Raw genomic sequence first — 21,973 nt, forward strand, 5'->3', positions numbered from 1 at the left:
CCCCCCCCAGCCCCCTGCGGCTTCCCCTTCTTTGGGAGCTCGGTCTCGCTTTCCTCCACCACTTAAACTAGTACTCAGGAATGGGTTAGCATCTGTCAACTATACTTTGAAATCGCCCATGGAAGTGACTGCTTGATGGACGACCCCCCCCCCGCCCTGCCCCCAGTCCTCCCCAGAACTTGGGTGGAAACTGTCAGGTTCTAACTGCACCACAGAGATGATTGTCTGTGCCTACAACGAGATAAGTCTTGTCTTTTCGAGAGTCTGTGCCCCTGGTTGGGTCTGCTGTTGGGCTGCATGTTGTTGATTGTGTGCTTGCGGGTTCTTGTTTTTGTTACTCTTTTTTGTTTAAAAAATAATTTGGTGCTTCTCAAGGCTGATTTGCAGACCCACACTGACTCTGGTGCCGAATGTGCTTGTTTTGCCAGCTCAGTGCTTTGGGGGAATCCTTCAGCCTGATTAACTGGTAGCCGGCTGTGGCCAAGCCTGGGCAGAGCTGACCCCTTGAGGGGGGGAGGCCAGCCAGGCCTTGCCCTGTCACACACAAATAGCTCTTCTAATGCCCCTGCAGAAAGGGTGACAGAAAACAAAGACCAAGGGGCAAAGTTAATTTATTTGGATTTTTTTTAACAACAAAAAAAAGACAATCATTTACATTTTAGAACTTTCACACTCTGAGAATGAGCTGTGGTGCCAGGTTTTGGTGAGTGAAAGGCTTAAGAGATCCCAGCCTGACTGGGTGGTAATGATTACCTAGGTCCTATTCTCCAGAACGGGTCTGACTCTGCCCATCTCATGAATCTCTCTGTTCTAGAACTTTCGATTCTTAACCCTTTCGATATCAAACTTCTTTGCCACTGAAGGCCTCTTCAACATGTCCCTTTCCCTCCCGTCTTTCCTTTGTCTGCCTTTCTTTGTAACTGGCTGCACATACCTTCACCCCGGTGTCTCAGCACCAACCAAACAGCCTCCTCCCTCCAGACAATTCACACCCCTCGCCTCCCACAAAATCACTTCCAGCTCCTCTCTCCCAGCAAGCCTCCCTGGTCTCCCCTGCCCAACACTATTGGCACCTCCGGGGAGCATTACCTGGCTCCAGGGACACTGCCTGAATCTAGTCTTGGCCCTGCGACCTGTCTGCTGTTATGGTCTTAGGTCATGTTCTTATTTTTAAATTGTCAGCTACACTGTTCAAAGGGATGTGGCTACACGGTAATAAACGCTGCCGTGCCTGCAAAGCAAAAATGCTACCAAGTGCAAGCAGGGTTAGCCTGTGGGCCCCTGAGACCGCCAGCCTCAGCTCAGCATTTCCCGCCTGCTGAGGAGGTTGCTGGTTCGGCTGCTCCGTTGCCATGGTGAAAGGCCAGCCTTTGCATGCTGGTGTGTGCAGTTTTTACCATCTACAATGCAAGGTCCCTGAGGGTTAGACTGGATTTTAACGTGTACTTGGTGAGCTTCTCTAGCCCATAGCACCAATCAGGGCTGAGCACAAATTAGGTGCTCAGTCTCAAAGTTGACAGCTTTGATTCAAATTTCCTTGGACAGACCCACCACCTAGAGTGTGACGGCCTCACCACAGCGGGAGGACGGTGGAAAAGCCAAGCCTCCGTGTTCATCCCCTCAAATATGACCTCTAGTGGGAAGGGCACTCCTCGAGACCTCAGCAGTGCTGGCCCAGGTCTTGGGACCATCCATCCACTAAAGCCCACAGACCTTCCCACTGGAATAAAAATCCACCCCAAATGAGTGGGAAACATGGTCTTGTTTTGGCTGAGCCAGTCAGATGAGAATCACAATTTGGCAGGCACATCTCAAGTAGGGCTACTGCTTATAAATCCAGTGTGGGATCATCCCTAGACCATTCCAAGGTCCATACCAAGGACCCCTGCTCTGGGGATCGCTGTCGCCAGAGAGGGATCCTCACTCCCTGATAAGAAAGACCTCTCTCCAGGGCGCCTGGGTGGCTCAGACGGTTGAGCGCCTGCCTTCGGCTCAGGTCACGATCCCAGGGTCCTGGGATCGAGTCCCGCATCGGGCCCCCTGCTCCTTGGGAGCCTGCTTCTCCCTCTGCTTCTCTCTCTCTCTCTCTCTCTGTCTCTCATGAATAAATAAATAAACTCTTAAAAAAAAAAAAGAAAGACCTCTCTCCAGCAACTGGAGAAGGCCAGGGCTCACAACTGCCCCAATAAACAGTCTTCAGTGCCACTCCCTCCATGGGTGGCTGGCAAAGCCCCCCACAACCCCCTGAAGGGGTCATCTTTTCATGAAAACCACACTAAGTGGTTGCAGAGATGAGAAAATGAACCCCCTCCCCCATCCGAAGAGCTCATTGCACAAATGTGATTCAGAAAACAGGTTCTGGACCCTTCCCCTTGCCCCTAACACATTCCCCACCTCTAGGTGCACACATCCACACATCACAGATGACAAAATTTATTAATTCTTTTTGAAATAACCTGGTCCTTGGAGATCCGCTCAGGGCAGTGCCATTGCAAACACTGTAATTTCACATCTGTCACAGTAGAAACAAAGCCAGTTACCAAAGAACTAACTAGAGAGCCCTCAAGTCACTAGAAATGGGTTTGCCTCAGCCAGGCCCATCGAAGGGATTGGAACCAGCATCCCTGGCTCTGACCAGCCCCAAAGAGCCTGGAAAAGCTGACGTTTTCCTTCCAGTCCATCCAGAATAAAAGGCGTAATAAATAACGTGTTGCTTGGAGTTTGCAGCTATATGTGGATGTAGCCCTCACGGTGCTCCCAGAATTCTCAAACAGAACCTTGCTTGATGGTCCAAAGGCTCGGTGGGTGCCTCCTGCAATCACCCCAGGTCACGCTGAAGCATGCAGTGAGGGGGGAGGTGGCACAGGAAGGAAGACTCTTGTGAGAACCCCAGATCCAGTTCACTGTTTGCCGGGTGGGTCCCCCTTCCCGGTGAGTATGGAATCATGCATTCTATCTTTGGTTTCGTGCCTTGGCGGCTTATGCCTTTGGAAGAGTGGTGCCGAGGTGTGAGAGAGAAATGGACCGGGGTCCAGATAAAGGACACCCACACGGGCTCTCTCCTGGAGACACCCAGAAGCCCAGGGCTCTCTCCTCGACTTTGGGAAGAGAGCCCTTTGAGGCCTCAGCACCCAGGGTTGCGGTCCAGCTGTCGAAGCATGCCCTGGAGGGCTGCCCGCAGCCTGCTCAGGGCCACCACCTCTGCGGAGTGCACTGAGGCTTTTAGGACATCGCGCAGGCTCTTGATGTTCTCCAGGCCCCTGGCCCGGGGCAAGGGGCAGCTCTTGGCGGAGGCCAGCAGGTGGAGAAGGTCCCGGAGGTTCGCCAGGTCATTAGCTATTTGGACCACACTTCTGGAATGCAGACTGGTGAGGATCTGTTGGTAGATGGCCAACATCTGGTTCATCCCGGACAGAGTCCGGACCGACTGGGGCCCAGGAATGAAGTCTAGACCAGCAACCCTTGGTCTGGAGCAGACACCCTGTTGGGAGAGAGGAAAAGGGAGAGCAGGATCTCAGAGAAGTCGGTTCTGCAAGGCCTCGGCGTCTCCCGTGAGTGTGGAGGTCCGCTCTCTTGCTTGCCTCCGGTCCCACTCACCACCCTGGCCCAGGCCCTTGTTTCTTGGGCCCCGGGGCCGCCAAGCTTGCAAGCTGGTCTCCTGGACTTCTGTCTTCCTGCCCTTCCCAAATCACCCTGCCCTCCCCTTCCAGACCAATCTTCGCAATGGCCTCTGCTGTGGAACCAGCCATGGGGCCCGATTTCTACTTAGTTAAGTCTCTTCCCCAGGCACTGAGGTCCTCCTGAAGTGCCCCTCCCCCAGCCATCCTCCCCCCACTTCCACCCCTCAGAGGACTCCTCCCTCCCAGTTTGGTTCTCCAAGGCCTCCCACCCCCTCAGGGATCAAGGCTGGACAACCCCCCCCCAAGAGTGCCCCACCTCACTCTTCGGCTCCAGTAACGCTGGTTACCAGGAGGGGCTCTCCCCTTCCCCACTGCCTGCGACGCTCACTCTTGGCACCACCCAAGCTGGGACACTCTGGATCTATCCTGAGCGGCCCCGTGAAAGCAAGGAGACTCCTGGGTTTCTCTCTATAAAATGCCCAAAACCCTGTCTAGTTCTGAGCTGTCCCTGCTTCTGGCCACCTAACTTCTCCCTGGCTACCCAAGACCACTGTCAGACATGCATAGCGGGCGGGAGATGTGGAAGTTTCTAGATTGCTCCATGCTGGGGGAGCAAGCAGGCTTTTAAGACTAGGGGCTACCAAAAACCACAGCTAAAAACCTTTAATGAGGGCATGCTGTGTTCTGGTTCTGTTGGGGGCCAGGGGGAGGGCAGGTGGATCACTTGCTTTATTTAATTGAATCTCAAAACAACCTTGTGAAGTCCCTTATGATAGTCCCACTATCTAGCTGTGGAAACCAAGGCTTCAAGACACTGAGCAACTAGCTTAAGATTTTACAGAGAGAACAGAAGTGTGAAGATTCACATTCGGTCTTCCTAATTCCAAATACAGCCCTCCTCTGGGAAATGGCTGAAGGTCTAGGCCTGTGGACCCCAGGACTCGCAGTAATAGGGAGAAGCTTCACAGGGCCAGAGTTCAGCTAGGAAAATGCCCAATGCAGGGCACCTGGGTGGCTCAGTCGGTTAAGCGTCTGCCTTCGGCTCAGGTCAGGATTCCAGAATCCTGGGATCGAGTTCCGCATCGGGCTCCCTGCTCAGCGGGAAGCCTGCTTCTCCCTCTGCCTCTCCGCCTCCCACTTGTGCTCTCTCTCTAGCTCTGCTCTCTCTCTCTCAAATAAATGAAATCTTAAAAAAGAAAAAAAAGAATGCCCAATGATAAGCACATTCTAGCGATGAGACAGAGGCTCAGAGGGGATGCAGCTGGGGTTCTGGTCATCTGCCAGTTGGACACAAGGACCTTTATGGCTCCCTCTGGTCCTAGGCACTAGGATTCCCATCAGAGAGGAAGGAGAGGGAGGAGGTGGGAGGCAGAGGGGAGAGGAAGAGGAAAGGCAGCTCTGTTCGTGCAGGAGGGAGGAATCAAGGCTGCCATGGCCCCTACATGAGGCTACACAGGCCTTGGCTAACGTCTGAGGTCCTGGTTTCCCCATGGGCCAGTCACAGCTCTATTTTGTCTTCTCAGACCCTCCCTACCGGTTGTGAAATGTCATTGATCCTGGCGATAATCGTCCTGATGAGGGTTTTGGTGTCATCCTGAACTTTTTGGATGGGCACGGCTTCAATATAGGACAGACAGGACCAAAGCCACAGGAATCGGCACAGGGATCCGCAACGCATCTTCCTTCCCAGGATGTGCTTCTCGGGCCTGAAAACAGAAGGAACCACACATAGCAAGTCGCTGGTATCTCAGAAAAAACACCCAGACGCCCTGTTACCAACCACATTATCTGATGTGTATAAAAATGAGACTTGCTTTCTGCCATAGCAATCATCCCCTCAGCGTCGAAGACAATTTGTTATCTAGAATTACATTAATGAAATGCATTTCCTCGGGGAGGCAGGGCCTGAGCAATTAATCTACGAAGTGGTGTGGGATGGACCACAGAGCAGTAAGCCAAGGCAGGAGCAAATGGACGTCATGGTGATGATAGGACTTTATTGCACGCTGTGAGGAAGAGAACGGGCTTTTAAAGTCTGGTCTGAACCCAGCCATTTAATAGCTGCCTGACACAAAGCATATCACATAACCACTAAAAGCCCCACCAGCATCTCCTGCAATATACCTATCTCTTGACTTTTATGAGGATCAAATGAGACAATGCATGTGCAAGAGCTTTAAAGGTGTTGTGAAATGTACTCTATTATTATCCTTATTACTAGAGATGATGTTACTTGCCCTCTCCATTACTCTCCCGTGGCGGCCTCTGATGCCTCTGTGATGGCATTTATCACTGGCTTTATTACTTTCTTTCTCTCCCACCGGGAGCCGGAGCGCACCCAGCCCTGGCAGAAGGTCTGTTAATGTGTCAGATACAGAGCCGGGCACCAAGGATACAATCGTGAACAACAGATGTTCTCCACTCTCGGGTTGCTTATGCTTTCATAGGAGAGATAAACAGGTCCGCAGGCCATTCCAGTACAGGAAGAACAAACTTTTCGAGAAGGATGAGCGCAAGATACCACAGGAGTACAAAAGGGGCTCCCTCGAAGAGGTGTCACCTGAGCTGGGTATTAAAGACCCAGTAGGGGTTAGTAAGAATGGAAAGTGGTTGCCACAAATGGCCAGAAAACAGCTGGTTTAAAGGTATGGAGGCAGGGGCGCCTGGGTGGCTCAGTCGGTTAAGAGGCTGCCTTCAGCTCAGGTCATGATCCCAGGGTCCTGGGATCGAGCCCCGCATCGGGCTCCCTGCTCAGCGGGGAGCCTGCTTCTTCCTCTCCCTCAGCTGCTCCCCCTGCTTGTGCGCTCTCTCTCTCTCTGACAAATAAATAAATAAAATCTTTAAAAAAAAATAAAATAAAGGCATGGAGGCAGGAGAGACTATATAACATGTTCATCCAGAATGATTGACACTTTCGAAGTCATGGAACAATGAATTCTAATATTAGTAATATGCAGATCCTTGAGTAAGCCGCTAAGTTTTAATGAGATACATAAGACAAAAGGTAATACAGTTAAATGTGTGCGAGTCTGTGATCCATGTTGTGTGCATGAGCCTGAAATGATAATCAAATGCAAGTAAATATTAGCATGAAGGTTCCGGAAAAGGCAAAAAAGTTAATCCCTGTTTTTTATGTTCTGCCTCATCTGGGTCTTGATAACAACAGATAATACATTTTCTATCCATAATCATATTAGTATGATTCATATTCTGGCAATATAATAGAAATAAACGGTCTGTTTATTATTTATCATGCTTGATCAAAGGTATGCTTTTAATCTGAATTTTATAGAAGGGGAAACCGAGGGTCAAGAAGATGCACTAACTTGCTCACAGTCAAACAGGTGAGTGGCTGAGTCAGGGTTCTGCTTAACCCAGAGAGTCTGGGGTGCTCTCTCCCCACCCCACAGTTTCTCCAGCCTTTGAGGAGAGCCCCAACTTACAAACCACCCCAATGCTCAACCAAGGTACCTCCTGGGACCATGTCCTTGGAAACAAACACCCTGCTCTAGGATGAAGCTATGGAGATTGTACCCCCGTATCAACTCAAAATCCCGAGTAATTCAGGAGGGGGCACTTCAGGTGTTTCTGTGCTTGCTTTCTCTCTTAAAAAGTCGAAGCTCGGGCGCCTGGGTGGCTCAGATGGTTGGGCGTCTGCCTTCGGCTCGGGTCGTGATCCCAGGGTCCTGGGATCGAGTCCCGCATCGGGCTCTCTGCTCCTTGGGAGCCTGCTTCTCCCTCTGCCTCTCTCTCTCTCTCTGTCTCTCAAAAAAAAAAAAAAAAAAAAAAAGTCGAAGCTCCCTCTATTAACTCCCGATTACATGAGTAAACATTTCCACCAAATGTTTGTGGAACGGAGTTAAATAGCGCTAATCCCCAGTATGGTTCCACGAAACCCTAGCAAAGGTGGAAAGTATAGTGGTTAGGTCCCAGGGTGTCAGTGAGCCCCTGGGCAAATACTTAACTTCCCTACAGCATCCGTTCCCGTGAGTAAAATGGAACAAATAAAACCACCTGGTGGAAAAGGGTAAATGAGATGGACCTGTCAAGCCCCTGCGTATTGTGCTTGTGTGCCGAAGGGTGGGTGGGTGGGTGGGGGGAGAGGTCAGCCATCTGGGAATTGTGTGATTACCAGGCAGGGCCTGAAACACTGGGCTAACACTGCCTGTAGCCAACCCTGAATCTAGCATTTGGCCCACTGCCTCCCCTGGGCCATCTCCACAGGGTGCCTGGCATTTCTGGGTGCTCCCCCTGCAGCACAAGATTGAATGGTACCCTTTTGTAGGATTCTAGTGTAATGACACCCTCCTTCCCGGGAGAATTTATTACCAGATTAACTCTGGGCATAGTCGCTCTCGCATAATGGCCACCCTGTAACACCTGAACGGGAAAACAGTTTTATAAGCCCCTCTATCAGCACTGATAATATGCTTCGGTAGATATAGAAAATACACTGTAGTTCCTCGAAATGGGGAATTGAGAAGCTGCTGCTAAATCTGCCTAAGAGGAGGGGCCAGATTTAGGGGAGCTCCGTAGAGAACCCATAACAAGTCCATCTGAGGTCAAAGTGGTGGAGAGAACGAGGCCCACCAACATACGCCACACAACATGTGTGCTCACATACATAACACACAGCATATGCACACACACGAACACATCAACACACCGAACCCTTTTAGTAGAGGCTGCTAGTTGTCTCCAATATCTATGCTTCCCTTCTTACGCAGTAATAGAATATCCAAGTTTAGATGGTGATGTGCCATCCAGAATAAATACTACACTTCCCAGCTTCCCCCAACTAGGTTTGGCTATGCCAATAAGCCTGGCCAATTAAATATCAGCATGGGTGCTGGGTGGCAGCTCTTGGGCTGTGTGCCTTTGCCTCTTCCTCTTTCATCCCTCCCTGCGTCCCATGCCTGGATTGTGGACGCAGTAGCCGGGGTTCTGGCGCCATCTTGAATCATGAGGAGGAGAGCCTCACCTTACAAATGGTGGAATGGGGAGCCAAGGTGACATACTGGCCTCAGACTGCCCATCCCTGGACTTGTGCTGCACGTGTGAGAGAGACATATCCTCTGTCTTGGTTAAGCCACTGTTATTTGGGGTCTCTGCTAAATGCAGCCAAACTTAATGCTAGCTGATTCATACACCTGGACATGGGCATCAGGACAGAGTAGATGTCAAGTGTTCCTGGGTTCCCCTGAGTGTCAGGAGCCGGGTGGGGACTGGCTGTGGCCCAAGAAGGTGGTGTAGATGGCTGGTGAGAGCAGAGTTTAGGGACTAGAGAGGGGAGGGATAATTCAAGACAGCAACTACAACTTCACTAAGCACAGTGCCTGACACGTAATGGTTACTCAGTGGATAGCAGATGGTTGACAGCTAACGTGTACTGATCGCCCACCTCGGGCCAGGTACAAAGACGAAAAGGACATGGAACCACAGGAAGGTGGGAATCAGGACTAGGGAGGGATGGGGCTGAAGACTGCTGGGTTTCCCCAAAGCCCAGGGAATATACCGCAGTATTTAATGTTGTCAACTATTAACATATATTATTTCTTAGAGATAAAACTCAAGAACAAAACTGTGCTCTTGAACAACCAGTTTACATAATTAGCTCCAACTCCAGGAAGAATGTAAAAGCTTTTTTTGTTTTCGTTTTTTTTTTAGGAAGGATGTTTAAACATGCCCAGGGTAATTCATGGGAGGGAGATGTGTATAAAATTATGAACTCTGGAGTTCAGCAGAACTCTGCTGGAGTTGGAGTACAGGACCTTGGACAAGTCTGCCAAACTCTCTCAGACCATTGTTCTTAGCTATAAAATGGGAATGATACAAACTGTAATTCCCACCTGAGGCTGTTCTGTGGATGAAATGAGGTAATGTATATAAAGTGCTAGCTCCTTGCCTGGCCTATGGCCAACCCCAATACACATGAGCTGTTATCACCACTATTTCCAGCTAAGGAATCAAGGAGGCATCTTGGAGGAGGTGGCATTTGATAAGGGCCGTAAAAATCAGGAGGAATTGGGTTTATGAAGGTGGAAGAGAGGAGCAGTCCAGCCAAGGGCTCAGAGGCTGAAGAATGCCTGTGAACTCAGGACACGGGCTCACAGCCGGCATGGGAGTGATGGGCCAGGAGGTGGGGTGGGATTGGGCCCCGAGTGCCGCGTAGGGAGGCTAGGTTTCTTTTGCGGAAGTGAGGAGCTCTGACTGTTCCCAGGCTAATGCTTTCAGCCCAGGTGACAAGAAGGATGGAGATGGAAATTGGCAGAGGCACAGGGAAGGAGTTGCAATGCCTCTGATTTGCTGTTTGCAACTGGTGGGACCTCAGGTGGACCCATCCAGCTGACAGTTGGGATTGGCAGTCACATTCAGAAAAACAGGGCTGCAGATGTAGACCCAGGAGTGCCCAGGTGGAGAAAGCTGAGGTGAGAGGAACGGGGAGGAGAGGTGATTGTCAGCCAGCTGCCTGGGCGGCAAAACCTTTCCTCTCTAGAAATTTCCAAAATGGTTTTGAACATTTAGGAGCTGTCATTTTGTGAGGGTTAAAAGATGAACCATTGAAATGTTGATACAACATCCTGTCTCTTTTGTTTCTCTCTGCCCATTATTTAAGTAGATCCTCGGGAGGGAGATGGGCACTGTGGGGGGAGGTGTGGCCAATGGGCCGCATGCACACTGGCCAAGGTCTCCCCTTCACTCTGCTGCTCCCTGCCCCCACCCCTCTGCTCACCCTCACCCTCTGGCCCTCCTGTTCACTAGCTTTTGCCTCCTGATGCCTTCCCTCTACTTTAATTAAGACCCTGACACCCCCCGTCATCTCTACCAGCATCCCCTGCCATGGGTACACTGGAGAAGGAGAGAGAAAAACCAGTGCTCCCAGGGCAGCACTAGAAAAGGAAATACCACCACAGAAAACAGTTCCGAGGCCAGCAGGAGAGGCTCCTATAACCACACCTTCCATCCGACCACATCCTACTCTCTGAGTTCACCTGGGGCCTGGATGCTGGCCCCAGCTCTATTCATCCTTATCTGATCCCCCTCCCCAACCCTGCCCCACCTGTATGCAGGCCCCCCACCTCTGCCTTCTCCACAGACAAGCTCATCTCCTATTTCCCCAAGAAGCTGGTGGCCTCCAGATGTGACCTCCTTCACCTCCACTCTGGTCCTAGGGGTTGAGGCAGACCACGTGGAACCTCTCTGTCAAGATAGGGGGAGGCTTCTCCAGATCCAGGCTGGAAGGTTTGCTGGGCCAAGGTCAGGCCTGCCTACAGCCTTCTGATGATAGCAGTGGGCAGGGAGGGGGGGCGGCGGAGGGTGGGGAGAGCTTAGGGACACAGAGGCATTTGCTGGTGAAGGCTGCTAGCCTTGAGCTATCCAACGTCACATGTCTTCTCCTGGTTGAAAGTGCCAGAGGTTAGTAGGAACCCAGCACGCGCTTCTCTCTTCCTTCTTCTCTTCTCCAGCCATTGGGATTTCTATACCTCCCTCTTCAGTAATCCTCAGTGTGCTAGTATGAACTAAATTCAGATAATGTGGTATTTGCTGTTAATTATGAGGGAAAAAGCTTTGGATGGTCTAAGCCTCTCCCTGCAGAAATTCTTCCTGTGGTCTCCCTCCCATCCTTTCCTTCTCCTCCTTTCCTTCCTTTCTCCATAATTCCAATTTGGAAGGGACTTGGGTACAGGGAAAAAACAAAGGATGAATAGAGACAGGGAAGACCAGATCTTGGTCATTCAAGCTACTCAGAATCCAGTGGAACAAACAGAAGCTAAAATAACTCATTTTAACACAACCTCATCAAGGTTATGAGGGAAGGAGCATAGAATCTGGGGAGCACAGAGGAAGGTGGTAACTCTGGGGAGGTGAGGACAGCCTTGTAAACGAGGCAGTATTTGAACTGAGACCTTAAAGACAGGAGTTCCCCAAGAGGGCAAGCAGGGCATTCCAGACCAAGGCGACAGTGTGGAGTTGGGGAAAACTATGGTGGGTTTAGGAGAATTCAATATGGCAGAAGGGTAGAGCGTGTGAGGCTAGAGAGCTAGAATGTCCCAGGCTTGATTCCACCTCGTGGGGGATCTGCCCTGTTCTGAGCACGCACGCGCACACACACACACACACAGGTCCTGGAGGCCCTGTCTGCATGCCCAGTGGTAGTCAAGAGACCAAGAATACTCTTCTCCTCCCTTTCCGTATCTCTTCCTCTTCCAAGGCCTGATTAGGTCAATGGGCATCTCTCCCAGGAATTGAAAGTGGGGCTTCAGAGAGCCCAGTTTGTCTCTACTGAGGGCTCAGAAGCTCCAGGGTAGCCGTGCTTGCCTTCACGTGCGTGGAATAGCCGAGAAAGACCGGAGTTCATCCTGTAACTGGTGGGACAGTCAGTGGCTGCGCTCCTTCCTGACCTTCCTTCTGGTTCCTGACCTGGGTGGTCCTGGGCCCTCCCTGTCCTTGGCCTCCACTGTGAGATACTCTTCCACATATACTCACTTGAGTATGTTTCAACTCTCTGAATATATTTTTAGATATAGATAAACACATGTAAGAGGAACGAGGGTCAAGAAATCAAACTCACCCTTACAACGAGTGCTGCACTCTTAGGAGTTCTGTTTTTTAAATGTTGGTTGCAATATATTGTTTGAAACACTGAGCTAGCATGAGTGGTTTTCTCTTCTTTGCAACTGAGAGCCTTGTCTGAGAAATGTTCACACACATAACCAGCAGCCAGAGTGGGGGTGTGGGGGTTACATTCTTCCTACTCATCACAAACCACCCTTAGATCTGATCCCCATCATGGATAACAAATAGGTTTCAATTCCAGTGTCAACTCTGATCAACTTTCCGCGGCTCCCTGGCGCACTGTGTGCATGGGGAACCTGAAGCTCCATCCAGCCTCAGAAGAGAGGGTGCCTCGATCAATTAGCACTGTCTGCCAGGTGCAGGAGGCATGGCCATGCTATTTGTTCCAGCATCTCCCAAGGGCCTGGCACAGAGCGGGTACTCACTAATATTTGTTGAAAGAATAAATAAAATGTTTCCCATCTCTGACCTTCATTGTCTAGCCAGGTTAACCTACCTCTATCATGGTTCACTTGCCCTGGTCTCAAAGTCACATTGTAGAATTCCCTTTTGCCCAGCCAGAATCCCTAGGAAACTTTCTTAATGAAGGCAGAAAACACTTTGGCTTTCAGGTTTCCCTTTAACAGTGACCTTGGTTGGCTTCCTGCACCTCAGGTGTGTCCTCCAGCACCCTGTGGGTCCCCATTCCTTTCAGCTTCCCCGGTTCTGCTCCATCCTGATGGTGGTCCCAGGTGCTCCCTGCCTTAGTCCCATTCGTCAGCCTGGCTCCAGCTGCTTGCTTTGGGCCTCCTGCGCTTCTCAGAGACCTCTCCCCCTCCTCTCTGTGGCTGCCCCCCCGAACCGCCGCCTTTGAACTCCTCCCCAGCCCCGTGCACCCCAGAGTACAAACACAATGTGCACACCGATGGGGATGAGATCAGCAATGAAATCAGTGAGACGTAGGCATTGACACGGATCACGCATCTGGTTTTGGGGAGCTGACAAACTGGGCCGGAAAGACTGTAAAACACAGTTTGCTGAGAAGGAAGGCCCATCTGTTGTCACACATGGAATAAGTGCCTGAGCCCAGGCATCAGGTGTGTTGTTTCTAAGCAAAAACAACCTCTTTCTATTTCTCTGAGACAACCGTGTGGTCAAAGAAGAATTTCGAGGCTCCGGGCTGGCAGGCCGGGATGGAGCTGCTACCACAGAATCCTACTGCTGGGGAGGACAGAGTCTCCTGATTGACTGGACAATTGCAGGACAATTTGGCTTGCTTTTCCTTGCAATCACATGCATGCTGTTCAAGGATGCACACCCCACAAGGACTCTACTTCCGGGGAGCCCCTTCTCTCTCCCCAACTCCCACGTCCCTTCGGGTGGCATCTAGGCTGGAGTGGGGGACAATGACCTGGGTTCTGCAAGGAGAGTTCTCCCAAGTGGCCACCTCTGCGCCCTGCACGGGCCACTCAGACATGAGAGGCATCCGCCTGGGGCTGAAAGGCAGGAATTCATTGCAATCTCCCTGGCTCTGTCCTTGGCGCTTGGAGCCATTTCCTGGAATGGGGGGGGGGGGGAATATTTCCCCCAAATACCGAGAAGAGTTATTTTGGGCATAAGATGTACAAAATATGAGAAGGACGCTCCTTTGGCCAACATGGACACGTTCCCCTCAGCCGAATGTCCTCAATTGCTAGAAAAGGGAAGAACCTAAAAACATCCAGTTTTTCTCTTGCCTTCTCCCCCTACCTAAATGAGAGAAATGATCTGCATGGCATCTCTGCTCCTGGGGACACGGGAATGGCAGCGACTATGATTCTGTAGACCAGCCTGGTGGGAAAGAGATTGGGTACCCTCTCTCCCACCAGTCCCAGCTGACGGCTGCCCACCTCAGAAGGCTACAGACCAAACTTCCCCGTTGTAGTTCCTACAACGGGGGTCACGGAGCTGGGGCTCCTGGGTTGGTGCCTGCAAGTACCTGCCCTCTGCCCCGCCCACCCTGAAGACCCTTCTAGCAGAAATCAATCATCTCACCCACTCCAAAACTGCTATTCTCAAAGGACAACCAGGCCACTCCTCTTGGATCTAGCTGTATGTAAGGATTCACAATTCCAAAATGCCACCATCTTGCAACTATAGAAACGGGAAGGTAAAGGCAACCACACCCACAATGCAATGTAAACCAGGCCGGGAGAGAAGGCGGACTCTGCCTGGGGCCTACCTGCCAACAGTGGGTATTTGCGGTCCTGACAAGAGAGCCGGTAACAGTGAGAAACATGCAGTAGGCCTCTCCGCGACCCACTGCTCTGTCAGCTCAGAAAACCCCAATTTCTTCCATTGTCAAGAAGGCAATTTGCTTGGCTTTGAGGCCAGATGTGTGAGACTCGGCAGAATTTCTCCGAGATATTTGGGTTCTTCCTGACAGTTTTCCCTCCACCTCTACCCCACAGTGGTCCTGTTCCTAGGCTTTGGCCTTACACAGATCCTCGCATTCACATATCAGAGATGAACACCCCCACCGGAAGATGGTGCGGGAATTCTTAGCCGCAGAGCGAAGCTAGTTCCCAGAAACCGAACGCTCCTACCCGAACCCCCAGCACCCGCGACTCTCTCCCCTTCCGAGGGGGGCAGGGTACCCTGATCTTCGGGGATGTGCTCAAGGCAATTTCCAAAGCATCTCAGCAGCTGGGCTGACGGCTCTGACTGTCTCCGGGGATCCTGGCTGCCTCCATGGCACAGATTCCTGCTCCGTGGGCACGGCACAGCCCGGCCCCGAATCCAGATCTCCCCGGCCGCCTTCCCTCCCGTTTGAACTCTGGGACAAAGCCGCCATAGTCCAGAACCGAGCCGTCTGTCCTGCCCCTCGCCCGCCTCAGTTTCCCCCGCGTTCAGCGTCGGGTGGGGTGGGGCGGCTGGCCAAGAAAGACCGGCAGAGAAGGAAGAAGGAGCGTGCCCAGGCCTTACCTCGCAGCTGCTTGCTCCGCGATTCCTCCGGGGCTCCATGCCTGCCAGCCCCTCTTATAGCTGCCCGAGCACAACTTGCGCAACTGGTTGGCAAGCCCGGGCGCATCCTGAGCGCCTGCTCCCGCCCCGCCCTGCCCCGCGGCGTGGGGCAGCGTCCGGCCCGCTGGCTGCGGGGCAGGGGCCTCGAGGGAGGGCCTCCGCGGCGCCGGCAGCCACGCGCGCGCCCTCGGGGACCGCCCGGGGGCCGCCTGGCGGGGGCGGCAAGTCCTGGCGGTCCCGCCCGAGGCTCTCGGCACGGCCGCGCTGCCGGGATCGACCTCTCGGGGCCAGGGTGGCGGTGAAGGGCTCCTCTGAGCCCGCGGGGAGCTCGGACGGCGCGCCCTCGACGAGGCGGAGGCGCACCAACGGCGAGGCCCGCGCGGCCGGCCCGACGGCCCCGGGCTAGAGGGAGCCTGCCCGCCGTGCAGCCCGCGCCCCCACCCAGGATGGGGGTCTGCTCTGGCGCGCCCAGAACCCGGCTTCCAGCGCTCAGCCAGCGGCACTGGGTTGTGAGGAGTCTGCCCCCAGGCGACTCTAGGTGCGCTGCTTCGGAGGGCTGTGAGGAGGACAGCGCCCTTCGGCCTCTGGGGGATGCTCTGGACGCACCGCGAGTCCACCCCCTACCCAGTATTTCCCACGTACACAGGAGAGTGTACGAAGCGACATTTTCCCCTCCCGGCCTGGGAGTAGGAGCCTGAGCCTCCCTCGGGTTTCAGGGACAAGGAAACTGAAGTCCAGGAGGTTAAGTGACTTTCTTCAGAACCCCCAGCTGGGAAGGGGTAGAAATGGGCCAGGAACCCAGGTGCCAACAACTAGATCAGGCCCATTCCCGTTCCCACAGCAAAGAGTAGCTCTGAAAACAAACCCTTCAGTTAAGAACCAGCCCATCTTGGGCGGGAGCAGTTGGGAAGTTACGTGGGTGGGCCGAATTCGGCCACCACCTGTTTTGGTATGGCTATGAGCTAGGACTGGTTTTTGCATTTTTAAATAATTGAAAAAATAATAAAAAGAATAGGTATGGCACGTGAACATTATATGAAATTTACATTTTGGTGTCCATAAATTAAGTTTTGAATTTTGGCCAAAAAATGGGGAGGGGACCTTTTCCCTTTTGTACCTACATATCTCTGATGTTGCTTCTTGGTCTGAAAAGCCTAAAATGTTTATTACCCAGCCCTTTGGAGAGAAAGTTTGCCAACCCCTGAACTAAAGGATACAATGAACATTAGCTCCTCTGGGTGGGCGTTGTGGGTGGGCGTGCAGTTAGTTGTGGGTGGGCGTGCAGGACTGCTCATCCAGCCCTTCTCCTAGCAGAATCTTCCCGTTGCCCTGGGGTCTCTTCCTTCCCCATTGAAGAAGCTTGTCCTGGTCACCTTTCCAGCCAACTCCCCTCCTTCCAACTGGCTTGGGTGACCTCTTCCACCTCCTCCCACAGGCTGTAAGTGGAAGGCAGGGGTCAGGTCATCCCCTTTCTAGGTCCTGGTACCTTCGCAGTGCCAGGCACACCTGGGTGCCCGGGAAGAGTTTCCTGAATGGAACCCCAGGGGCACTATGGACCACAGAACTGATTTCCGACACGCAGTATTAGTGACCACAGTGTGGGGATTCCTCTAGACTCAAGGCCACCGGGAGGTAGATATTTAGAAGGTGGGGAAAGACACCTGCAGTGATGATGGTGTGTAGGGCAAGGAACGCTGGGCTGACACGGGTCCTGGCGACACCCTCAGGTTGCATTGGAGACTTTCTTATGGAAACATGTTCCCCAAAGGCTGGTGTGCTCCGCCAAGACCACAGGGGTCTGTTTTGTTCACTGCTACATCTTCAGCTCATAGTCCAGGACCTAGCATGACGTATTTCATTTTTAAGACATATTTTTAAATGAAAATTTCAAACATACAGAAAAGCAGACAATATACCCATCACCTAGATTTCCCATATTTGCTTCATTTACTTTTTGGTTAAAATATTTTAAAGCAAATTACAAGCATCGTGACATTTCATCCTTAAATACTTTAGTGTGAGTCTCCAAAAAATAAGGAAGCTTTTCCCCATAACCACAAGACCATTATCACACAATTATAATTCCTTAGCATCACGAAAGAGCAACTCTACTTTCAAATTCCCCAAATATCTCAGAAGTGTCCTTCATAGGTGCTTTGTTTGAGCCTGGTTGTTCTGCACTTATTTAATAACTACTTATTGAAGGAAGGAAGAAAGGAAGTTGAGCTAATATTTGTGGAAGTCAGGAAGTGTTAGCACTGCCTGTGATCTGTAATTGTGCTGCCACCGAAAACGTGGGAAACCAACTAAATGTCCGACGAAAGAAATTGATAAGATTATTGAAAAGCCACGTAAGAGCAATATGCACGCATTAAAAATTATGTTGTAAAATATAATATTTAATGATGCTGGAAAACTAATTCTATTTTGTGAACTGGAAAGAATCCAATTACGGGGCTTCTGGCTGGCTCAGTCGGTAGAGCGCGCGACTCTTGATCTCGGGGTTGTGAGTTCGATCCCCACGCTGGGTGCAGAGATTATTTAAAGAAATAAAAATAAATAAATAAATGAAGACTCCAATTACAAAATGGTGTTTTCTGATCACACACATTCACACCAAAATATACGGTATCGCTTCTGGGAGTGGGATTAGAAATGATGTTTAATCTCTTTTTTTTGGTGCTTTCCTGCTTTTAGAAAGTGTATACAATGGAATTACATTTTAAGAGAAATATTTTATGGTGCTTTGTATTGTTTTCATATAGTGTCTGTTTCACTCGCTGCAATCAAGTTTTCCTTGTCCCCAGCATCTTTATAACTTGGCTCTAAGCAAGGGCTTAGCTTATTTGCAGGACCCCATGGCAGCCTGGGGTTGCTCATCTCAGTGGCACCATCTTCGGGGTCATGGGCTGGATTTGAACAGATCTCTTGCATGAACATCAAACAGCACTTGAGGCTGCATTGCAAGGATATGGACTGCCTATCTGTCTATCCATCACCTACACTTGGTTGATTAATAAATCTTTATGTTATTTTGGGGTGCCTGGGTGGCTCAGTCGGTTAAGTGTCTGCCTTCAGCGCAGGTCATGATCCCAGGGTCATGGGATCGAGTCCTGAGTCCCACATCGGGCTCCCTGCTCAGCAGGGGGTCGGCTTCTCTCTCTCCCTCTGCCCTTCCCCCGGCTTGTGCTCTCTCTCTCTCTCTCAAATAATAAATAAAATATTTAAAAACTAAATAAATCTTTATCTTATTTTATTTTTAATAAAATACTATATAATAAAATATTTTTTTTAATTCAAAAGGGACAAAGAGATATGAAAACTCAGTCTCTTCCCAGTCCTCCCTCTTTCCCTAGTAGCAACTGTTATTACCAATTTCTGGTGTGTCCTTCCATGCATATTCATGTTCTATCCTTCATCTATCTATTTGCTTAAAAGAAACACACACACACACACACACAAATGATGTCATAGTAAACACACTACTCTTCCTGCCCCTTGTCTTGAAATTTTTTTATTTTGGTGAATTTCCAATTTCCATAATACATTTACAAGAAAACATGACCTAACAAATCCCCACATACCCATCATCCAGCTTCAACCACTATTAATCTCACTTCTTCCATTTAATATATCCAGAATCTCACTTCTTACCAGCATACATATATCTTAATGGTCTCGAATATAATTTCCTACCAGTATACATAGAGCTGTGCCAATCTTTTTAAAGTCATATATTTCATTTTATGGATGCACTGTCATTAATCTTACCATATTGTTGCATACATGTTTGAATCAATATATTTAATTAAATTAATTAATATTTAATGTAATTACATTTCAATATGAATAAATATAGTGATGTAACTATACTTACCTATGGGTGACTATATCTGTGGAAGAAATTCCTGGTAATTCTGTGGGAGAATTGTTGAGTCAAAGGGCATGTACATTCAAATATATCAAATAGAAATATATGACAAGTTACATTCTGTAGAGATTGCACCAATTTACCTATGCAAATGGATGCAAGTAACAGTGACTTCAGCATCAACAGCATTTAGTTAACTCTTATAACCAGAAGCCTGGAGGAAGGCAAGCGTAGTAGCTCAGTGGCATCATCAAGGATCCTACTCCTTCTAAACATGTCTGGATCAAAGGCACATTGATGTATGTATGAACAGATTTTGTTGGTTCAGATACAATTTTTCTGCCTAAGACATTCACACATAAATGTTCTGTCTCCTCATCTGACTGTGCTTTGTCTGTTTGACTCTATAATAAAATTCAGAAGCAAAACAGAAGAAGAAGAAAAGAAGAAGAAGAAGAAGAAGAGGAAGAAGAAGGGAATCCTGCTCCTTCTGATCTTCTATTCTTCCATTGTGTCCTTGTGCTTATTGCTTCACAGTTGCAAGATAGATCCTACCCCTTCAGGCATCATGTCCTCACATGATTGCCCAGTAAGACAGAGGCAAAAGGTTTTCTTATCTTGAAATTCTGTTTCAAGTTGGGGCAGGGAAGTCACATTTTCCCTTATTTCTCATTGACCAGACCTGGGACTTACGCCCACCCCTATCACTGGCAAAGTAGAATGTGATTGCCATGACTGATTGAGACCAGTCATCACTCTCCCCCTGGGGCTGGGGCAGATCAAGGTGGATGAAGAAAAGCTCTGTCCTCACCTGAAAGAATTAGGGTTCCCCATGAGCTTGGAAGGAGAGTAGAAATGGCTCTTGGGTACACAACAAATAACGCTTGCTGTATTCAGCTATGGTGTGTTATCAAGCTTCTGATAATCTTGACTTATTATTAAATAGTAAAACTTGAGCGCTGACAACCTTCACAATAAAAAAAAGGTAATCTAGCACTTTATATTTCAATATTGCTTTTTCTTTTTCAAAGCACTTTCATGATCTCGTTTGATTTTGACCGTCACCCACAGAAAGAGGTAGGGCGGGTCTCATTCCCATGTTACAGGCGGGAGCCTGAGCTTCAGAATGGTCAGAGGACTCTCCCGGCAAGTGGTGTCATTGGATGCCATGGCTGTCAGTCAAGGTGGCCCCTGTGTTCGACGCTGACATCAGCCATGAGCTGCCAGCTGACAAGGGCGCACTGGGGTCTGAAGGTGGCCTCACAGAGCCCTGTGCTTTGCAGACCCACTGGTGTTGCCCTGTTGAGGGAGAAGAAAGGCAGATAACGGTTAAATCTCTGTTCTGACTTTAGGTAATCCTAAGAAGCTTCTCTTGTATGAAATAGGCCTTTCCAACTACATTGAGGAGGAGTCTAAACAGGCCTATAAATTGGACTAAAAAAGCAACTGGATACTTCAGCCAAATAATAGGTCTATGAAATAAAATTAATATTAAATATGTGTATGGGGGGGGGACTGGATTGGATCTTTTGGTATGTACGTGGCCTCTTACGGGTGAGCTCCCCAAGGGCAAAGACCATATCTTATTCACCTCCCTGTTCCCAGTCCCTGACACAGCACCTGATACGTGGCAGGTGCTCCCTAAATGCCTGTCAGGTGTGTGAGTGCTCTAAGTTATTTCTGCTGATGACTGATGTTCCCCCTGTTATCATGTCAGAGGACCCCGGTTATTTCTACATAGAACCAATCTAAAAGTATAATCAATCAATCAATCAATCAATCAGTTAATTATAAATTTGTCTCTATTTCTGTCTGCATCATGAGAATGTACATTCCATGAGGATCAAGACTAGGTCTGCTCATCCCAGCTCAGGACCTGATACATAGTAAGGGCTCTATAAACTGTGAAATGGAGTTTTGAGCAAATGTTTGTATCCCTAGGTTTTAGCAGTGGGCTCATAGTTGGCCCTCAATAAATATCCATGGATTATCCATTCTTGACTGCGAACAACAGTGACTTCGTGAAAACGTATGTCTTACAGGTTGGGGTGAAGTGGAGCAAGACAGTGTCCCGGGTGGACAGAGAGCCCACCATGAGGTCTGCTACCTTCCATAGGATCCCATCTGAAGGGCCAGGTCAGCTGGAGGAGAGACTCAAGGAGAGAGATCAAATCCTTTACAAAGGAAGCTAAAGAGGGGCTGGATATTGAAGGACCTGAGAGAGAGTGGGAGCCATTAAAGGCACCATGTGAAGGATTCACAGGGCCAAGTCTCCATTTGGGGAGAGTCAGCTGGCAGAGAAATATGGGAAGGCTTGCAAGGAAAAAACTAAAATCGAGGAGACAAATTAGAAAAGATTTTTTTTTTTTTTGCCCATTTGTGCATTTATTCATTCAACCAGGAAGCATACATGAAGAGCATACATGGGCTGGGCCCGGTGCTAGATCCTGGAGATGAAAAGAATGAGTAAGATTTCGTCGTGGACCTCTGCAATAGTTCCAGAGCCTGAGTGAGGGGCGTAGGGAGACAGGAGAAGAGCCAAGAGACATTTTGAAGACAAGAACACCAGCCCTCCCTGTTCACTGAATGCCCAACCTGAGGAGGGAAAAGCAGCCATGATTCCATATGCCTACCAAGTCAGTGACAGTGCTGCGGTCAGAGACGAGGAAAGTGCGAGGTGCCTGGGCGTGGGGGGGAGAGGGCAGGCTGGGGCAATGATGCTTGTGACCATGGCTGTTTGGAGCATCCCGCTGCAGATGTCTGGCAGTGAACTGGGGACTGATGTCCGCGTGAGGGGCCAAGGATGGAGATATGGTTCCAGGCATCATCTTCAAAGATAGGAAAGACGACTTCTTTTTTTTTTTTTTTTTTTATTCATTTGAGACACAGAGATACAGAGAGAGTGTGTGCATGAGCAGGGGGA

The 21,973-nt window shown here is 49.9% G+C and overlaps 1 protein-coding gene and 1 long non-coding RNA gene across 2 annotated transcripts in view; both read right to left on the minus strand.

Moving 5' to 3' along the window:
- The window catches only part of LOC145716486 (uncharacterized), a 73,891-nt gene that overhangs the window by 42,265 nt on the left and 9,653 nt on the right, over positions 1 to 21,973 (minus strand). Inside the window, exon 2 of the long non-coding RNA XR_014139157.1 lies at positions 19,862 to 20,349. This is a non-coding gene — a long non-coding RNA (uncharacterized LOC145716486). The remainder of the gene's footprint in view (positions 1 to 19,861; positions 20,350 to 21,973) is intronic.
- Positions 593 to 15,255, minus strand: LEP (leptin). Its single transcript, XM_006747878.3, has 3 exons — positions 15,141 to 15,255; positions 5,155 to 5,326; positions 593 to 3,481 (listed from the first exon to the last, which is right to left on the minus strand). The coding sequence occupies exons 2-3, from the start codon at positions 5,296 to 5,298 to the stop codon at positions 3,125 to 3,127; spliced, it is 501 nt and encodes a 166-aa protein (XP_006747941.1). The 5' UTR covers positions 5,299 to 5,326; positions 15,141 to 15,255; the 3' UTR covers positions 593 to 3,124.

Source organism: Leptonychotes weddellii, chromosome 12, assembly GCF_054177405.1.
Source record: "Leptonychotes weddellii isolate Sample4059 chromosome 12, ASM5417740v2, whole genome shotgun sequence".
Taxonomy (NCBI): Eukaryota; Metazoa; Chordata; class Mammalia; order Carnivora; family Phocidae; genus Leptonychotes; species Leptonychotes weddellii.

Coding starts and splice junctions, on each gene's coding strand:
- LEP (XM_006747878.3), bottom strand. CDS start 5,298: ATGCGTTGCGGATCCCTGTGCCGATTCCTGTGGCTTTGGTCCTGTCTG. Junction 3,482..5,154: donor TCAATGACATTTCACAACCG/GTAGGGAGGGTC, acceptor CTCTCCCAACAG/GGTGTCTGCTCCAGACCAAG.